This window comes from Cervus elaphus, chromosome 12 (genome assembly GCF_910594005.1).
Source record: "Cervus elaphus chromosome 12, mCerEla1.1, whole genome shotgun sequence".
NCBI lineage: Eukaryota > Metazoa > Chordata > Mammalia > Artiodactyla > Cervidae > Cervus > Cervus elaphus.
The window spans coordinates 79,641,239-79,657,285 of record NC_057826.1 but is presented as its reverse complement, the minus strand read 5'-3'; the positions used below and the strand labels follow the sequence as shown (position 1 = coordinate 79,657,285).

Genomic DNA, 16,047 nt, shown 5'->3' with positions numbered 1-16,047 from the left:
CCAGCAACTAGCAAGAAAGCACCACCTCTTCTCCCCTTTCCCTCCGTCTAAGGCCAACCAGGCTCTGGGGTGCAGAACGGCTCCAGGCTGCTCTGAAGTGGAGAAGGCCATTCCTTTGAAGTCCCTAGCCTGAGGCCGCCCCGCCTAAGCCTTCTGGAAGGAAGCCTTTGCCTGGCCGAACCAGCCCCTCCACCGGTCCATCTCTCCTCGTCCCTCCAAAATTAGGAAGAGTTATTGGTCTTGAGGCACTGTTCAGAGGTCCATGACTCCTGATGGGCGACAATCCAGGCCGGACTTTACTGCTGCCCTAGTCCCAGCCACCCAGAGGGGCCATTAACTAGCCTCCTAGGGAAGCCGGCTCTCTCCTCCCTAGAACCTTAGTCGGGAATGAATCTCGGATCCGATGGCATCCCGCTCCGGCTCTCCTGATAATCCTGGCCAGGTTTACCGGCGCCCCGCAGTCCCGAGACCGGGTGGGCCCCTGGGTTGGACACCTGTCACCTGGGCGGGAGAAGGAAGAAAGACTTGGACTGGAGTTCCTAGAAAGGACAGGCGTAATGGGGTCCTGTTGTGTGAGAGGGATTTAAGTCGAAACTAGTTATTCAGATGCCGGTCGGTTAGGGTGGGGGCCTGGGTGTCGGCACCATGCCCCCTACGCAGACCTTAGGCTACAAACCTATCAGCAAGCAGGCCGCAGCTACCTGTAGTCTAAAGACCTCCAGCTCAGGGCCCAGCCCGCAGCTGCGCCCGGGCCCCGCACCGAAGGGGTTAAGCGACCGCCCTCCGCTCAGACGTTTACAAACACTCGGGAGCCGGGCCGGGACCGCGCCCGCTACTCTAATGAGAAACAGGCTCGGCGGGGCCGGGGCGCAGGGGAGGGCTGGCCCGGCCGGCCCGAGCTCCGCCGCAGCAGAGGCGACTCCCCGCCCCCCTCCCCTCCCGCCCTCCCTCTGGCCCGCCCTGGGGACCCCCCAGCCCCGGGGGACCCCAGTGACGTGCGGAGCTGCCCCGGCGGCGAGCCCAGGACCGCGACGCCGGAGGGGCGGGGAGGAGAAGCCAGGCCGGCGGGGAGAGAAGAATGTTGCGAGGCCGAGCGGGGAGGTGGCCTGGTTTGATTTTTTTTTTTTTTTCTTTTTTTCCCCCGCTTTGGTTTGTCGCCTCAGGTTACATTTCCCTTCCAGCTTCATCATGGAAATAAAGAAAGGAGAGACCCTAGGAGAGAGACAGTGAGGAGCATCCTGAGACGGACTGCCAACCCGCACCTAAGAGTCGGACCGAGGGCCGTGGGAAGCAGAGGCAAGGCGGGCAGGGGTAGAGACCCTGCCCCGGCTCTAGCTCGCCATCCCCGACACGCCGCCTACGCACTCCCCGGCCTCCCACCCCCCCGCTCCGCTCCGCAGCACTAGCAGACGTGCGCATTCTTTTCAAATGTCATATTTCCTTTGATCCTGGGCAGCGTTTCTCCATGTGTCTGGCTCAGCTCCTGCCCAGCCAGCCGCTCCCCCCGCCCTCACCCGACTCTGTGTATTTTGCTGAGGTCCCTCCCTCCCCTCCCAGCATCTGGAAGGCCCTGAGGACTGGCGTTGGCGCCCATTCCCCTGGAGACTCTGGCCTCGCCTTCCAGTGACTCAATTTCCCCTCTGCGGGTGGGGGCCGGGAGGTGGGGTGCGGGCGGAGAAAAGAGTTGCGCGTAAATGTGGTATGAACGAGCCTGCAGACTGCTCAGCGCGCCAAGCTCTCCTCGTGGGGCAGAGGAGGGGGGCTCCCCTCGACTCTGAAAACCCTCGGATCTGTCTGAACTGCAGCTAAGGGATGGAATTTATGACTTCTGCGAAGCCCTGCTCGGGAAAGAGTGGGTAGTTGTAGGTTTGGGTTTCTCCGCACATCTGCCCCCTGGCGACCACAAAGACCCAGCAGCCCTCCCTCCCGCGGGTCCGGTTTCTCGACCGCCGGGCCTTGGTCCCTGATCCGCGGTCCCCTAGCGCGCACATCTGAGCACAGCTCCTTTTTCTCACCTTGTGTTCCTGGAGCGTTGACTTCTGCCCTCCACTTTCACAAGCGTGACTCAACGGCCTTGGAAGTGGACTTTTGTTGTTGTTGTTTCTAAATTACACAAAAATACAGTCTCCTTGTAAAGGATTCAAGCCATACAAAAATATATAGGAAGCTGTGTTGCCCCGCCGTTTTGTCTAAGTTTGTCAGCCTGTATATGCACACATGCCTGGGCTCTCCATGTGGCTCAGTGATAAAGAATCCGCCTATCAATGCAGGAGGCACAGGAGACCCCGGTTGTATCCCGAGGTTGGGAAGGAGGAGGAAATGACAACTCGCTCTGGTATTCTTGCCTGGAAAATCCCATGGACAGAGTTGCCTGGTGGGCTACAGACCCTGGGTTTCCAAAGAGTCAGACACAACTTAGCGACTGAGCATGCACATACGCATGCCTGCCCTTTTTGTGTATGTCAGACCATGTTGCAAGCATTTTTCTTGACTTGCTTTTTTTTTTTTTTTCTCAGTTAACAAATGACTTGGAGATCTTTTCCTGTCAGTACATGTACATCTGAAAATAGTAATAAAAACACCCCTCTTCATTTGAGATTAGTGAGAAAGCTAGGTCTGGAACCCAGGTTTTCTGGGTCCTTGTCCAGTGCTAATTCTACTATACCACATTTTATGTAGGAATCTGTCTTAGAGTGGCCTTCCCCCAAAAAATCAACCCCCTAAAAAAGAATGAGATGCAGGTAGGTTATTGGGGAGAGCAACCACAGGGGACAAAAATGGGGAATTGGGAAGAGTGAAATGGGAAAGCGGAAAAGCCATCCACATCTGGAACATTGTCCCACTGAGCACCTTCTGTGGAGCCATACAGTATGTGATTCCAGAGACAGGATATTCATTCACTCACCCTCACTCCCAATGGTCAAAAGTTCCCCCTTTGACTGTTCCCTCACTCTTCCAGCTTTACACAAGTGTCAGAAAACGGTAGGTATTCCACAGTGCTGCAGCAAAGAAGCCCCATAAGAAATAGGAGCTATACCTGCAAGCTGGTACTCTCAGGTGACAGGGGCAAGCAGTTGGTTGCCATAGTAATAGGTGGAGTAAAAAGATGGATGGAGAATCGGTGAGGTAAGTAAGATGTGTCCTATCTAAGGTCTTTCATTCAAACAAAAAATATGTATTGAGGAACTTCTACGTGTAGAGGCATTTCTAGGCATTGGGTGCCTATATTTATAGATCAAGCCTCCAAGAATTGTTGGTTATTATCAGGTTGGAAATACATTTTATACTTGACATCTTCTTCTTCCTTGCCCCCAACTGTACAGAACTATCTGTTTTATTTACAGAGTATCTATCTATCTATCTATATTTACTTATCTATCTCCTTCCTTTGCATTCCCTTCATTGCCATTCCAGTGTAGACCTTGATTTTTTTCTTAGACTCTCAATGACAGTATTAACATCAATGACATACTTTACACATTTGATAACTGAAGCATATAATTTTTAAACCCTATCTATATGATTTTCAGTATTAATCATGTATGAAACAATAATAACCAGAAAAAATGGAGAATAATTTTCTTTTATTGACTTCATATGCTCATATGTTTAATAAGGCAATTAAATATATCTATATATATGGCATATAGATATACATGGCATATAGTTACAGATTATCTACATTTATATATATATATATGGCAGTACAAGACAGGAAAAAAGCAACAGATTAATGTAATTTTGTGCATATAATTTTTATTTTAAATATAAAGGAAATACATATACTTACATATTTATCTGTCATAAGAATGAATTATAACATTACAATTTCTGTTCCAGGTCTTAATTTTTACAAATTTGTCAATGATAGTCAAAATTGATCTTCACATGTAGACAGTATAGCTAGATTTGTTGATCTGTCTCACTTATGGCTGATCAAAGAAAACTCTAATAGTCTTAATTTTTTGAGATATAATCCATATACCATAAAATTCAGTCTTTTGGAATGTACAACTCAGTAGGTTTTAGTGTATTTAAAAGGCTGTGCAACTATCACCATATCTAATTCCAGAATATTTTCATAACCCCCAAAAGCCGTACCTACTAGCAGTTACTCCGAATTTCCCATTTCCCTTTCTCCCTGGAAACCACTAATTCACTTTAATGTCCCTATAAATTTGACTCCACTTAGCCTAATGTTTTCAAAGTTCATCCACTGGTAGTACATACCAGTATTTATTCCTTTTTATGACTAAATATTGGAGAAGGCAATGGCACCCCACTCCAGTACTCTTGCCTGGAAACTCCCGTGGATGGAGGAGCCTGGTGGGCTGCACTCCGTGGGGTCACTAAGAGTCAGACACGACTGAGCGACTTCACTTTCACTTTTCACCTTCATGCATTGGAGAAGGAAATGGCAACCCACTCCGGTGTTCTTGCCTGGAGAATCCCAGGGACGGGGGAGCCTGGTAGGCTGCCGTCTATGGTGTTGCACAGAGTCGGACACGACTGAAGCGACTTAGCAGCAGCATGACTAAATATTTAATTTGAAAATATTTTTCACAGAAAGCAATAGATAGAAAAAAATCTAAGGAAAAGATTGGCACAATTCATTAACAATCCCATTTCACAGTAAGTTCCAAAAATTGCAATATGTTTTTATTTCTCCTTGAAGCTAACAGCTTTCAGGTGCCTCCTTCACTGAAAATTTTTAAATACAAACACTTCACATTTTTACTGTAATAGTTTCTAGTACTGCATAACAAATCACTTTCAAAACTGGGTGCCTTCAAACCACAATGATTATTTGTTATCTCTCATGGTTTTCTATGAGTAAGAAATTCAGGAGCGAGGAAGGCTGCTAATCTGCTCCACAACGTCTGGTGAGGGACTTGAAGGCTAGGAGCTGTGACTGTCACATGTCTAGCTACTGACATTTACTGTTGGATGAAACTAGCCAGAACAACTGGTTGTACCACATACATATGACTGTTCGGTGTGGCTTGGGCTTCCTTACAAAACAGCAGCTTTGAGAGCATGCTTCAGGTAGAAGCTACATTCTTTTCATGACCTAGTCTTTTTTTTATATATATAATTTTTTTCGTTTATTTACTTATTGTTGGCTGTGCTTCGTCTTCATTGCTGTGCAGGCTTTTCTCTAGTTGCAGTGCGTGGGTTTCTCATTGCAGTGGCTTCTCTTATTGCAGAGCAAGTGTTCTTAGGTGCTCTAGCTTCGGTAGTTTTGACATGTGGGCTCAGGAGTTGAGGCTCCCAGGCTCCAGAGCACAGGCTTAACAGTTGTGGCAGATGGGCTTAGTTGCTTTGTGACATGTGGGATCTTCTCAGATCAGGGATTAGGATTGAACCCATGTCTCCTGCATTGGCAAGCAGATTCTTTACCACTGAGCCGCTAGGGAAGCCCATGTCCTAGTCTTGAAAGTCACAAGCCCCTGGCCAGAATCAAGGGATGAGAACATAAACCCCCCATCTCTGGGTAGAAGTATCAGTTACATTGGAAGAAGAGCACATAGAATGCAGTAAACACATACACATGGTCTTCTTTAGAAAATTAAATCAGTCACCATCTGGTCGTAACAATCCACATTCCTCCCACATTCATCCTCTCCCCATAAGACCTTAAAGTCTCATTCCATTACAGCTACTAGCTCAGGCACGAGGGCCCAGATCTCATCACCTCGGTCCTGGACCTCAAGCCTGGGCAGATGCTGTGTAACAAACCACTCTGATATGTAGGGGTTCCTTCCAGCTACATGTTATATAATTGGGAGATAAAATGTAAAGGTGAAAGTTGTAAACTAATAAGAAAGTTTAACAATAACCAATAATTCAGGCGATGTAACAAAACAATTCTATCCATAAGAGATGATGGGTTGGAAGCAACAGAATCTGGCTTCCGTATAACTTAAGCAAAAGAGGAACATTTTGACAGGAGAGAGAGCAGAACTAAGAGAAAAGGAGAATCCTTATGAACTTGGGGCTTCCCTGGTGGCTCAGCTGGTAAAGAATCCACCTGCAATGTGGGAGACCTGGGTTTGATCCCTGGGTTGGGGAGATCCCCTGGAGAAGGGAACGGCTACCCACTCCAGTATTCTGGCCTGGAGAATTCCATGGACCATATAGTCCATGGGGTCACAGAGTTGGACACAACTGAGCGACTTTCACTTTTGCTTTCTTCACTTATGAACTAGGGTTGATTCTCACTTGGTCATAGTATATGATCTTTTTTATATATTGTTGGAGTCTGTTTGGTAATATTTTGTTAAGAATTTTTGCATCTATATTTGTCAAAGATATAGGCCTGCAATTTTCTGTTTTGATGGTACCTTTGATTTTGGTATCAGTGTGAGAGTGGCTTCATAGAATGTCTTTGGAAGTATTCCCAACTCTTCAATCTTTTGGGAGAGTTTGAGAAGAATCAGTATAAGGTCTTCTTTGTATGTTTGGTAGAATTCACCTGTGAAGTCATCTGGTCCTGGACTTTTGTTTGTAGGGAGTTTTTGTTTTGTTTTGTTTTTTGGCTGTGCCAGATGGCATATAGGATCTTAGTACCCCCACCAGGGATCAAACTCACAGCCCCTGTATTGGAAGCATGGACTCAACCACTGGACCATCAGGGAAGTCCCTGTAGGGAGTTTTTAAGTTCCAGATTCTACTTCTTTTCTAGTGATTGGTCTGTTCAAATTATCTGTTTCTCCTTGATTCAGTTTTGGTTGGTCTTTATGTTTCTAGAAAGTTGTCTATTTCTTCTAGGTTGTCAAATTTGTTGGCACATAATTGTTCTTTTTTTGTTTGTTTGTTTTAATTTCTGTAGTACCAGTTGCAATTTCTCCTTTTTCATTTCTTTTTTTTTTTTTTTTTTGGGTTCTCTCTCCTTTCTCCTTGTTGAGTGTGGCCAGAGGTTTGTCAGTTTTGTTTACCCTTTCAAAGGACCAGCTCTTGATTTTATTGATTTTTTTCTATTGTTTTCTTAATCTCTATTTTATTTATTTCCTCCCTGATTTTTATTATTTTCTTCCTTCTGCTGACTTTAGGTCTTGTTTTTCTTCTTTTTATAATTCTTTTAGGTGATAGGTTAGGTTGTTTACTTGAGATTTTTCTTGTTTTTTTAAAGGAAGGCCTGTATCACTACGAATTTCCCTCTAAGAACTGCTTTTGCTACATCTCATATATTTTGTATGCATTTTGATTGTCATTTGTCTCAAGGTATTTTTTAATTTCCTTGTTAATCCTTTGGTTTTTTAGTAGCATGTTGTTTAGTCTTCATGAAATTGGACTTTTTTGTCCTTTCTCTTCTTGTGGTTGATTTCTAGTTTTAGTCCATTGTGGTCAGAGAAGATGCTTGAAATAGTTTCTATACTCTTAAATTTATTGAAGTTAGTTCTGTGGCCTAGTATGTGGTCAGTCCTAGAAAATGTTCCATGTGGACTTGAGAAGAATGTGATTTGGGGGGTGGGGGGACGTGTAATGTCCTGAAAACATCAATTAAGTCTAACTGTTCTATTGTATCATTTAGGATCTCTGTTGCCTGATTGATTTTCTGTTTAGAAAATTTGTCCTGAAAAAAAAAATTTGTCCTTTGATGTTAAAATCTTCTACTACTGTATTCCTATCAGTTTCTCCCTTTATGTCTGTTAGTATTTGTTTATGTACTTGGGTGCTCCTATATTGATGAGTGTATTAATAAAATTCTCTTCTTGATTGGTCATTTTATCATTCTATATTGTCCTTCTTTATCTTTCTTTATAGCTTTTGCTTTAAAGTCTATTTTGTCTCATGTGAGTATTATAACTACCACTTTCCTGTCATTTTCATTTGCATGAAATAGCTTTCCCCATTCCCTCACTTTATCCTATGTGTGTCCTTTGCCCAAAGGTGTGCCTCCTGTAGACGGCATATGGTAGGTTCGTGGTTTTTTTTTTTTATCCAGTCTGCAACTCCATGTCTTTTGATTGAAGCATTAGGTCCATTGAATTTAAGGTAATTATTGATACATACGTATTTATTGCCATTTTAAACTTTGTTTCCCAGTTGATTCTTTGTTTCTTCTTCTGCTTCTTTCTTTTTCTGTTTGTGGTTTGATCATTTCCTTTTATTTCATGCTTGTTTTCTCTTCTTTTTGGCATTTGTCAATCTACTGTATGCTTTGTATTTGTGGCTGCCCTGTTTTCCAAGTATGTTAACCCCTTCCTGTATCTGTTTGCTTTAGGCTGATAGTCATACAGCCTTTAGTATTGCTGTATTCTTTTAGTTTTTGCTTGTCTGAGGCTCAAACACATTCTGGAAAAAAAAAAAAGAAGAAGAATCTGCATGTTTTGACTCTCCTTTCCTACATTTTATGATTTTGATGTCCTTTTTTTTTTTCTCACATTTTCCTGTTTAACCTTTTGCTGTTCCTTTTTTTTTATCATAACTTTCACAAATAGGTATTTTTTTCCCTTTGATCTCTATACTGGCTAATTTAAGTGATTTACTTTCCAATTATGATTTATTTCTTCCTATATCTTCTTGCTTCTTTTCTATATAGAAAAGACCTTTCAATATTTCTTTTAGGATAAGTTTAGTGTTGCTGTATTCTTTTAATTTTTGCTCATCTGAGAAATTATTTATTTCTCCTATTATAAATGATAATCTTACTGGGTAGAGTATTCTAGGATGTAGATTTTTCCCTTTAAGACTTTTGAATATATTTTGCCATTCCCTTCTGCCCTGCAGTGTTACTGTAGAGAAATCAGCTGACAGTCTTATGAGGGTTATCTAGTTATTAAATGTTTTTCTTTTTCTTGCTGCCTTTAGGATCTTCTCTTTACCTTTAATTTTTGCAACTTTTATTATAATATGTCTTGGTGTAGGTCTGTTTGGGACTCTCTGTGGTGGACCATCCCCTGTGAGTGCAGGCTCACTCATCAGTTGTAGGAGTATAAATTGGTACAACCACACTGACAAAATGTTTAGAAGTTTCTTCAAAAGTTAAATATACCTATCATATGACTGAACATTCCACTCCTAGATATTCACCTGAGAGAACTGAAAACATAGGCCTATACAAAGACTTGTACATGACATGTACATTTGTAAGAGCCAAAAATTATTGTCCACGAACAGATGAACTGATGAAGAAATTGCAGTACAACAGAATACTACTCAGCAATAAAAAGGAATAAACTATGCATGCATGCTAAGTCACTTCAGTCATGCCCAATCCTTTGTGACGCTATGGACTGTAGCCTACCGTGCTCCTCAATCCATGGGATTCTCCAGGCAAGAAAACTGGAGTGGGTTACCATGCCCACCTCTAGGGGATCTTCCCAATGTAGGGATCAAACCCATGTCTCTTATGTCTCCTAAATTGGCAGGTGAGTTCTTTACCACTAGTGTCACCTGGGAAGCCCTAAACTATTTATACACACAACAACAGAGGTGAATCCCAAAATAATCACATTAAGTGAAAGAGATCAGATAAACAAAGAACACATACTATGTGATTCCATTTATATTAATATAAAATGGAAAAGGCAAACCAATCTAAAGTGACAGAAAGCAGATTAGTGGTTGCCAAGAAAGGGAAAATAGCATAGAAAGGCAGAGGGAAAGGTTGAAAGGGGGTACAGGGACGTTTCGGATGTGATACATATGTTCACTATCTGTAAGGCATGGTTCCAGCGAGGCAGAAAAGGAAAGACGACCTCAACAGAAGTAGGTTACCTTTATTCAGGCAAGGAGGGGCGACAGTCGGCCTAATGACCAGGCTGAGCGCCGAAAGGGATCAGGGAGGCTTCATACTTATAGGGAGGTTTGTGGAAGCGATAAGGGAAACGTCAATCAAGTGGGATATTTTGAGTATTCTTTTGTTGAGATGACACTTGTAGTTGGGCAGGGGGTGATAAGTCTTCTGGGCGGGTGTAGGGGGTGGTAGGTTTCCGGACAGGGGGTGATAAGTCCCAGATAGATGCAGCTGGCCTGGAGCATCAGGATGGAACTAAAGTTATGCTTTGTTTTCTCCGAAGTTAGATGATTCAGCAAGGGGCCTTTGAGACTGTTGTTCTCTTTTCTAGGCCCAAAAGACTCCTTTATTTCAGACCCTGAAATCATAAAAAAAAGGGAAAAAGGGCGCCGTATCTCTCTGGCTACTTCCTGCTGGATAGGGGCGATGGTTTTGGGTCTGGAATGGAGGATCGTCCTAGGGCCCACAGTCTCTTTTTTCTGAGCTTGAGGTGAGGCTCTCGAGAAGAAGAATGGTCTTGACCTGATTTTGAGAGATGGCCCGAATCCGTTCTTGGAGAAACCTTTGAAAGAGATTAAAGAGACAGGGTTCAAATAAGAGGAATAGAATGATAAGTACCAATGGTCCCAGGAAAGGGAGCAACCAAGGGAGTATCTGTTGGAACAGGTTTTGGGGAATGTAAAGGTTTTGTAACTCTTTCCTGCGGCGTTCAATTCTGTCTCTAAGTTCTTTGACTCGGCCCTGGACTATGCCCGTTTCATTAACAAAATAGGAGCAGTCTTCTCCTAGGAAAAGGCAGGTCCCTCCCTTTTTTGCGGTGAGAACATCCTGAGGGGAGACAGTTACTAGGCCTATAGCAAGGATTAAGATTAGGAGTGCAGTTATGGTTAGAGAGACAGGGAGAGGCCAGTCAGGGCGAGGGGCAGAAGGCCCCAAGTTGATGGTTATTTGAATCTGAGGAGGAACAGTGCTCATTAGGATGTAGAATGATGTAGAGAATGAGAGTAAAGAAATCAATTTTGTCTGGAGTCAGGTTATAGAAGGTTCCCTGGAGCCACAGTTGAGACACCAGTGTAGTCAGGTCTTTGAAGGAGGTTCCTGTCGGGGCGCTGATCCAGAGGTCTTGTAGTAGTTGGGTCAGGAACAGTTGTAGGTTGAAGAGAGTCTAGGTCATTCAGTGTCCTCTCCGATGGTTGACAGGGGTTGTCGCCGGGTGAATTTTAAGGAGGTGGGTCCTGTGAGGGAGACTTGATAGGTGTCATTTAAGGAGGGTAGCGCAGGATTGGAGGTGACCCGTTTTAGAAGAGAGAGGTGTACCCAGGAGGTGACCTTCTCGGCTGCAGTTGGGGTAAGGAGGATGACTTGGAATGGTCCCTGCCACTTTGGGGTTAGGTCACCCTGGGGACTATCAGACAGATAGACCATGTCCCCAATTTGTAAAGGGGGCAGGGAGGCTTGGGGGTCAGGGGCAGGCAGATTGTGGTTGACGTCTCTCCAGAGGGCATTGCGGAGTTGCGCCAGCAGAGGGGAGTGTAGGAAGCTTGGTATGGGAGGAGGTCCGGGGGGAGTCCAGGAGGGAGCATGGGCCTTCCATACATCACCTCCAAGGGGCTCAGCCCGAGGGGCTTTCTGGGCAAAGCCCGTATTCTGAGGAGAACAATTGGTAAAAGTTTAGTCCAATCCAGATGTACCTCGAGGGTTAATTTGGTAAGGGTTTCTTTGATTATTCTATTCATCCTTTCTACCTTTCCTGAGGACTGGGGACAGTATGGAATGTGAAATTTCCAGGGTATCTGTAAGAATTGGACAAGTTGTTGGGTGACCTTGGATGTAAATTTTGGGCCATTATCAGACTGTAGGGATGAAGGCAGCCCAAACCTGGGGATAATTTCTGTGAGGAGAATTTGGGCCACTGTGTGGGCTCTTTTGTTTGTAGTGGGAAATGCTTTTACCCATCCCGAAAAGGTGTCTACAAGGACTAGTAGGTATCTGACTCTCCGGACCGGGGGCATATGAGTAAAGTCTATCTGCCAGTCTTGTGCTGGGAGGCTGCCTCGCATTTGATGGGTTGGAAAGGATGTCGGTTTAAGGTTGGAATTGGGGTTAGTACGTTGACATGTTTGACAGGAGCGGGTAAGGTTATCTAAATATTGTTGGTCAGCATTGGATATGGGGAAGTGGTTACGGAGGAACTGCTGGAGTGTTTTGGATGAGGGATGGAAAAGTGAGTGTAGATAAGAGAGGATTTCTCTGGTGGTGGGAGGGTCGGGTGGAGTCAGAGCTAAGATGACAGGGGACTGGAGGGAAGGATGGGACAGTGCTATCTCTTTTGCCTTCTGGTCTGCAACATTGTTGTAGGCTGATATGAGACTTCCCTTTTGATGTCCCCTACAGTGGAGGACAGCGGCTTTGTTTGTTAAGAGTGCTGCCTCTAGAAGTTTGTGAATCAGGTCTGAATTAATAATAGGGGATCCCTTTTGGGTTAGGAAACCTCTTTCTCTCCATATTAGGATGTTTGAGTGAAGTATGTTATAGGCATATTTGGAGTCTGTGTGTATGTTAACTCTTAGATTTTTAGCCAGAGTTAAAGCTCTGGTGAGAGCTATCAGTTCTGCCTGTTGGGAGGTGGTGTGAGGTGGCAGCGGTGAAGCTTCAATTGTCTGTGTTTTATGATTGTGACGAAGGTCTCCCTGGATGATGGCATATCCTGCTGCAAACGGCGGGGATTTTTGAGAGCTGCCATCAACGAACCAGTGTGGGGTGTCTGGGTCTAGGATGGGCTGATCTGTTACATGTTGGAAGGGGTTTTGGGTAAGATCTACTGTTAGACTGCAGGTATGTAAGAGGGAGTCTGTTGTAGAGGACGTGGGTAATAAGCTGGCGGGGTTAAGGGGAGAGCAGGGGGAGAATGAGAGCTGAGGGTCGAGGAGAAAGGCATGTAGGACCTGTACCCTGGAAGGGGGAAGGGAGAGGAAAGCCCGATGTGACAGCAAGTCTCGGAAGGTGTGTGGAGAACCGACTGTTAAAGGGGCATGTCTAGAGAGTTTATTTGCTTCGGGTACGAGGGCTGCGATAGCAGCCATGGCCTGTATGCAGGGAGGCCACCCCTTGGTCACCATGTCCAGCTGTTTTGACAGATAGGCTGTGGGAGCCCAGCTGTCTCCAGCCCGCTGACATAGAAGCCCCAGGGCCTGTCCTTGGTTGGAATGTGTAAAGAGAAAGAATGGTCTGGTGTGATCTGGCAGGTGGAGAGTTGGCACTCGGAGGAGGCTCTGGGTGAGTTGGTGAAGAGGATTGGCCAGCGAGGAACGATTAAAGAGGGGCTCATCTAGACATCCTTTAGTTGCCTCATAGAGCGGCTTTGCAATGAGGGAGAAGTTGGGGATCCAGATACGGAAAAAATTTAGGAGGCCGAGGATAGACAGGAGTTCTCTTTTTGTTTTTGGAAGTGGACAGTTAATTAAGGCCTGGATTCTATCTGGGGGAATAGTTCTTTGTTGATGGGATATGGAAAGTCCCAGGTAGGTGACTTTTGTCTGGACTATTTGGGCCTTAGATTGGGATACCCGATAACCCCAGGATCCTAGGGCCCCAAGGAGTTTGGCAGTATGTTGGAGGCAGAGTTTTTGGGTTGAGCTACAAAGGAGGAGGTCATCTACGTATTGGAGGAGATGACTCGGGGCTAGGTTGAGAGTCTGTAGGTCCTTTTGTAAAGCCTGTCCAAAAAAGTGGGGACTGTCTCTGAACCCCTGGGGGAGAACTGTCCATGTTAGCTGTTGGGAAACGTGAGTCTCGGGGTCTTGCCAGGTGAAGGCGAAAAGAGGTTGGGAGAGGGGGTGGAGGGGGATGGTGAAAAAGGCGTCTTTGAGATCTAATACTGTGAAGTGGGTTGCAGTCGGGGGTATGGTAGACAGAAGGGTGTAAGGATTAGGGACTACTGGGAATGTCGGCATAATAGCCTCATTGATTTTTTTCAGGTCCTGGACCAGTCTCCAAGAGTTTGGTCCCTTTCTTACTGCCAGAATAGGGGTGTTGTGTGGTGAATGGGTAGGAATTAGGATAGAGGCTTGAAGAAGACAGTCTATGATAGGCTTAAGTCCCTTGTGGGCCTCTGGGGTGAGAGAATACTGTTGTTGGGTGATTATAGTCGAGGGGTCTTTTAGGGTAATGTGGACTGGGGGATGATGTTTGGCTATTGAGGGGTGATCAGTGTCCCAGACTTGGGGGTCTAAGGCAGGTAGATCTAAGGGAAGGTCAGGGGTGAGGGATAGGGACTGTCCAGGTGCCATTTGCATGCAGAATATAGAGACTATATCGAGGGGGGTATGGTAATAAAGACCCCCAATTTGGATAACAAATCTCTCCCTAGAAGTGCCATTGGGCACTGAGGCATTATAAGGAATGAGTGTATAAGGGTTGATTTTCTAAATTGACAGAGTAATGGAGGGCTGATTTTTGGCCTTAGGGGAACTCTAGAGACCCCCTTGATTGTGATTTCTGAGTCTTGAGTTGGGCCAGAGTAGGAAGTTAAGAGAGAGAAAGTGGCTCCAGTGTCTATTATAAAAGAGGTCTTTTTTCCGGCCACTACCCCGTCTACCCTAAGTTCCGAGCTCGTGTTCAAGACACGGGCCGGGGGGCTGGAACCCGGGCCCCATCATTGGAACAATTCTTGTAGAGTTGGGCTGGGGTTCAGGGGAGAAGTGGGGATCTCTTCAGATGCGCCAGGGCGTCCCTGTGGACATTCCACTCTCCAGGTCTGGGAGGTGGGGACCTCCCCAGGGGTGCCAGGGCACTCCCGGGGACAGTCCATCTTCCAGTGTCCCCATTGGCCACAGGTTGGGCATGCTTTTGTCGGGGGCCGCGGGTTTGGGCATGCCTTTGCCCAGTGTCCTGACTGGTTGCATCGGAAGCAGGGTCCAGGGGGAGTCTTAAGACCCGTTCTGGGATGACTTGGGCCAGGCTGATTTCTTTCTTTAATTGCTGCTGCCAAAAGGGCATATTTAGCTTTTCTCTCACGTTCTTTTTCTCTCTTAGCCTCTTCCTCTCTATTATTGAACATCTTGAAGGCTACTTCTAGAAGGTCTCTCTGGGGGGTCTCAGGGCCCTTTTCTAGTTGGCGAAGCTTGCGTCTGATGTCAGGGGCAGATTGGCTGATGAACTGAACATGAAGGTACAGTAACCCAGCAGGGGTAGTGATATCTAGGTTGGTATACTTTTGGACTGCCTCTGTGAGGCGTGCCAAGAATAAGGCTGGATTTTCGTCTGCCCCTTGGGTGACTTCTCTGACTCTATCATAATTGACATGGATATGAGTATTTTTCTGCATTCCTTCTAGAATGCAGGTGATCATATGATTAAGTCTCCTGATACCTGGGTCACCGGGCTGGTAAGTCCAGTGGGGATCTAACTGAGGCACAGCCTCATCAGCAACTGGGCTGTCCCGGTCTTGGTTATGTAAATGATCAGCATGGGCTTTTGCCACTTGCCAGATACGGTCTTTTTCATCTGGGGTGAGAGTGGCATTTAGGATATAATATACGTCACTCTATGTGAGGTTATAGGCCTGGGAGAGTCTCAGGAATTTTTTTTTGTATCTATTTTTCAGAATGATCCTAACTTTTTTTTTATCTGGCTCATATCTGACAATGAAAATGGCACATGGACTCGGGTGGGGCCCTCTGGTCCTGCAACCTCTCTTAGGGGAAACATGTGCTGGGTACCGTGACCGTGTGGCAGGGGGGAAGGAAGCGGGGAGGGGGAGTCGGGGAGATGGGGTAGCAGGGTTGAGGGAGAGTCAGGAGAGGTTTCAGTGCCAGTAGGTGAGTTGGATGAAGGGGAAGGAGAGGGGTGGCGGGGTGGCGGGTAGGGAGGGGGCTCGTCCGCGGGGTCGAACTCTAGGGGTGCAGAAGGTTGCGGTCTGCGGTTAGTTGAGGAAGAAGAGCTCTTTTGCTTGGGAGGCAAGGTGCATAGAAGGACTTCGTGGGTGGAGCAGGCCTGGCATAGGGAGGGCCTGCTCCGAAGAGCCCAAAAGGCTTGGGCATAGGGGATCTCCGACCACTTGCCATTTCGTTTAAGGAAGTCAGTGAGATTTTGGAGAATGTTAAAGTCAAATGTGCCGACCTCAGGCCAGCGGTCTTGATTGCCTAATTGATATTGAGGCCAAATCTGTGTATAGAGTTGCTTTAAGCGGTTAGCTTTGAGTTCAGTGAGTGAGAGTGGTTTGAGATTTTTGAGAACACAGGCCAGAGGGGAATCTTTTGGGACAGAGTGGCCAGACCCCATAATTGAAAGGCAAGCAGAGGCTC

At 45.8% G+C, this 16,047-nt stretch overlaps 1 protein-coding gene across 2 annotated transcripts; it reads left to right on the top strand.

Annotated features, from left to right (window-relative positions):
- The first annotated feature begins 209 nt into the window (after positions 1–209).
- Positions 210–2,174, top strand: LOC122705096 (collagen alpha-1(I) chain-like). 2 transcript variants are annotated; one of them, XR_006344035.1, is made up of 2 exons: positions 210–442; positions 1,182–2,174. XR_006344035.1 is itself a non-coding variant. In XM_043920305.1 (2 exons), exons 1-2 carry the CDS (start codon positions 646–648, stop codon positions 1,404–1,406), a joined length of 681 nt encoding a protein of 226 aa, XP_043776240.1. In that variant the 5' UTR covers positions 542–645; the 3' UTR covers positions 1,407–2,174. The 2 variants fall into 2 exon arrangements, 1 of the variants encoding a protein (XP_043776240.1); XM_043920305.1 differs by lacking the exon at positions 210–442 and adding an exon at positions 542–1,101.
- Positions 2,175–16,047: the final 13,873 nt, after the last annotated feature.

Excerpts from the sequence above, each read along its gene's own strand:
- LOC122705096 (XM_043920305.1), top strand. The coding sequence starts at position 646 with ATGCCCCCTACGCAGACCTTAGGCTACAAACCTATCAGCAAGCAGGCC. Across the intron at positions 1,102-1,181 it reads TTGCGAGGCCGAGCGGGGAG|CTTCATCATGGAAATAAAGA; the intron begins GTGGCCTGGTTT and ends TTTCCCTTCCAG.